The sequence below is a fragment of the Tarenaya hassleriana genome, unplaced genomic scaffold, assembly GCF_000463585.1.
Source record: "Tarenaya hassleriana unplaced genomic scaffold, ASM46358v1 Cleome61, whole genome shotgun sequence".
Lineage (NCBI taxonomy): Eukaryota > Viridiplantae > Streptophyta > Magnoliopsida > Brassicales > Cleomaceae > Tarenaya > Tarenaya hassleriana.
In genome coordinates this window covers 62,181-65,135 of record NW_010968608.1, presented here as the reverse complement: position 1 = coordinate 65,135, position 2,955 = coordinate 62,181, and the positions used below count along the sequence as shown (strand labels likewise).

At 40.8% G+C, this 2,955-nt stretch overlaps 2 protein-coding genes across 2 annotated transcripts in view; both read right to left on the bottom strand.

Moving 5' to 3' along the window:
• The window catches only part of LOC104799786 (F-box/kelch-repeat protein At3g06240-like), a 1,653-nt gene extending 1,036 nt beyond the window's left edge, over positions 1-617 (bottom strand). Inside the window, exon 1 of the mRNA XM_010522435.1 lies at positions 10-617. Within this exon, the coding sequence (XP_010520737.1) occupies positions 10-556 (547 nt within the window). The 5' untranslated portion in view covers positions 557-617. The remainder of the gene's footprint in view (positions 1-9) is intronic.
• Positions 618-1,030: 413 nt separating this feature from the next.
• The window catches only part of LOC104799785 (serine/threonine-protein kinase CTR1-like), a 6,304-nt gene continuing 4,379 nt past the window's right edge, over positions 1,031-2,955 (bottom strand). Inside the window, exons 11-16 of the mRNA XM_010522434.2 lie at positions 2,830-2,914; positions 2,651-2,749; positions 2,486-2,554; positions 1,969-2,100; positions 1,727-1,821; positions 1,031-1,613 (exon numbers count right to left, since the gene is read on the bottom strand). Of these exons, the coding sequence (XP_010520736.1) occupies positions 1,520-1,613; positions 1,727-1,821; positions 1,969-2,100; positions 2,486-2,554; positions 2,651-2,749; positions 2,830-2,914 (574 nt within the window). The 3' untranslated portion in view covers positions 1,031-1,519. The remainder of the gene's footprint in view (positions 1,614-1,726; positions 1,822-1,968; positions 2,101-2,485; positions 2,555-2,650; positions 2,750-2,829; positions 2,915-2,955) is intronic.

Here is a 2,955-nt window from a genome sequence, read left to right as displayed (position 1 = left end):
ACACGGCGCCGTCAGCAGGAGAGATACACACTAAACCATTGCAAGATCCGACAATATCGACCCAGTTTCTCCGATAAGGCGATGAACTGAGATTAACCATGACAGAACGCTCTTCGAACGTGAAACCAAAGCACGAAATCCTACCTCTGACTAACCCTCTAATAATCTCACAAAAGAAGCTGGGTTGGTCTTTGAGCGGGTAACTGATCTCCACAGCATCCAACTCCCTAATTCCTTCACACCCATCACCGATCGAATCGAAATCCACCGTGTAGAGATTGTGGAAAGACACGATGAGCTTTCGCCGACCTGATCGGAAGGCGTCGTTTCGAAGGGATAGATCGAGGTGGGTCTTCGCAAACTCAGGATCCGATGAGAGGGCGCGAGAGAGCTTAGACACGCACCTGAATCGGCCGATTGATTTCACGGGTAAACGAAGGAGAACCTCCCTGATGATCTCTAGCGGAAGAAGGGGAAATTCCGGTGGAGCTTCGCCTCTTCTTTCTTCTTCCTCGTTGCCGTCGTCTCTCCGTCGTTCCCTCTTCGCTCTCTCCATTATTCTTACTCTTCTTAGGGGCAAAGGGACGCCAAAGCGAAACGCCCTAGAGTTAATCCCAAACTCTGCAAGTTACTACAAAGGAAAATTGGAAGGAAAAAAAAACAAGAAATTGTCAATTTTATCGAATTAACACCTCAATTAGTGGTCCAGTAACCAATGATTTTACTGCACACAAAAAAAATACAAAAATGGAAAATGATCATGTAACATATTCAACTATAAAAAAATCCATATTAAATGTGGAATTTTGTCATTCACCAAAAATAATATAAACTATAACCAAATTTTAAACTCAATTCCATAAACACGACTTTTATTTGTTTTCTTTCATCAATTAAATTTTGGAAAAAACATAAATGCATAAAAACTAATTTCTTTAAATCCTATAAACTCCCTTAAATCTCCAACCGATAATCATTTAGAATGTGAAAACAAATGTTTGGATGAATGAAAATATAAAATCCATAGAAGGACACTTGGATGAGGTGAGTTCGCTTTTATTCCATTCAAAACCAGAAAATTTAAATAAAAAAAGGAAAAAAATAATAAAATCCCTCTAAGAATAATTTCAGACCCAACTCCCTTGGATTGTCTCTCAGTCCCAATCCATAACAACAAAACAAGAGCAACAACACTCTTTGCACTTGCATATATATATATATATATATATATATATCAATATATGTTCCTTGTAATAAGCTTCATTCATATTTCTTTTTTTAAAAATAAAAGTTTCATTCATATTTCCTCCTTCCAGACTGGGAAATAATCCGGTTTTCAAGGCCTTTGCTTTCATCGGTTTTCTTCATTAACCGGGGGGTTAGCTCTTAACCGTTACCATCTACAAGTTTATTCTTTTCCAAAGGACCTCGACGAGTGGGGTTTCTCTGTTAGCGAATATCATATGTAAGTTAACCATATAGATGTATAGTCGTCTGCTTGATTTTGGCATTGTAACGGCTATCCACCCATTTGGATCAGCTGCACTGGAGATTTCAACAGCTTCTTGAGAGTCTCCACTATGCTCCCGAAAGACGGACGTTGTGAAGGGTCGCTGTCGGACGATAATCAACACCCGGGAATGAGGATTTGCGGGGGCGATACCGAGATTATAACGTCGAGAATTCAGCGAGAAAAATGGAGAATTTTGCGATAATATATACTTACTCGGCCCAGCAAGCTTCCATTAGAGACGCCAAAACCGGGGAGGTGTTCTGCGGAATGGTAAGCCTTCTGTTCTGGAAGGCAACCGCACCCACGACCTGCTCATTCGACGCGTTACCACGGGTTAGGAAATCGGAATTTAGAAGCTGCGTGCACAAACAATTAAGGAAGTTCGCCTTTTGCGCAAGGAAAAGCACTTTATTATAATCTTTTACAATGTTATTAGCCGCTTAAAATTTTATTACCTGTGCGGGGCCGAGTCCATTCCAGGGCTGTTGCAAAGTCACCAATTCCCAGAGGATCACTCCGAAACTGTAAACATCGGATTTCTCGTTCGAGGGCTCCCCACGAAGAAATTCTGGGGCCATCCACTCGGGCTGAAAATAAAAGCAAGAGAGATTACTCAGTGATACCCTTGCACGGCAAATACATTTTCGACCTGCATACATACAGACAGATATGTCTAACTTTCTTTTCCGGTCATAGAACATGATGATTCAAGCATTCAACAATACAAAATTTGACTATCCCTGAATTTGTATCTATAAGGAGCCAAATAATGTTTCCGAAACAGAGAAACAGAGATACGACAACCTACACATACGTATGTTTACATGGACATGAATGGTGAATCATGTATATGTGTGTGTGTGTGTATATATATGATTATATGTGGCGGATACATGCAATCACAACTTTCTATGCATGTGTCTTGAAGTACTGTCTAAAATCACATCTTAAGAACAAGAGCAGAGAACTAACCGTTCCTGCAACAGATTTAGATGGTATGAAAGTGTTTGCCTTGAATCTGGACAGCCCAAAATCACAAACCTAACAACAGCGGTGAGGCAAGAGATTGATACAAGAGAAGCAAATGATGGAGTTCATAATAAAAGAAAAAACATTTTTATCAGTTTCAAATCATACCTTCACTGTCCAGTTCCTATCAACCAACAAATTCGGAGATTTCAGGTCCCAATGGACAACGGGCGGGTTAAGACAATGCAGGTAATTGATCCCCTTCGCCTGCTCCAACAAAACACAATTATTTCATCTTTTTCTCCAAAACATATTCTAAAGTTAGCATTAGGCGACAAGTCACAAACCACATCCAATGCCATCCGTAGCCGCCTCCTTTGGTCTAGCAATTCCCCAGAAGCCGGCCTGTGAATGAGGCGGAACAAACTACCCCTGCTCGAGAATCGGCATGAAGGTTAGAAACTTGGGGGGGG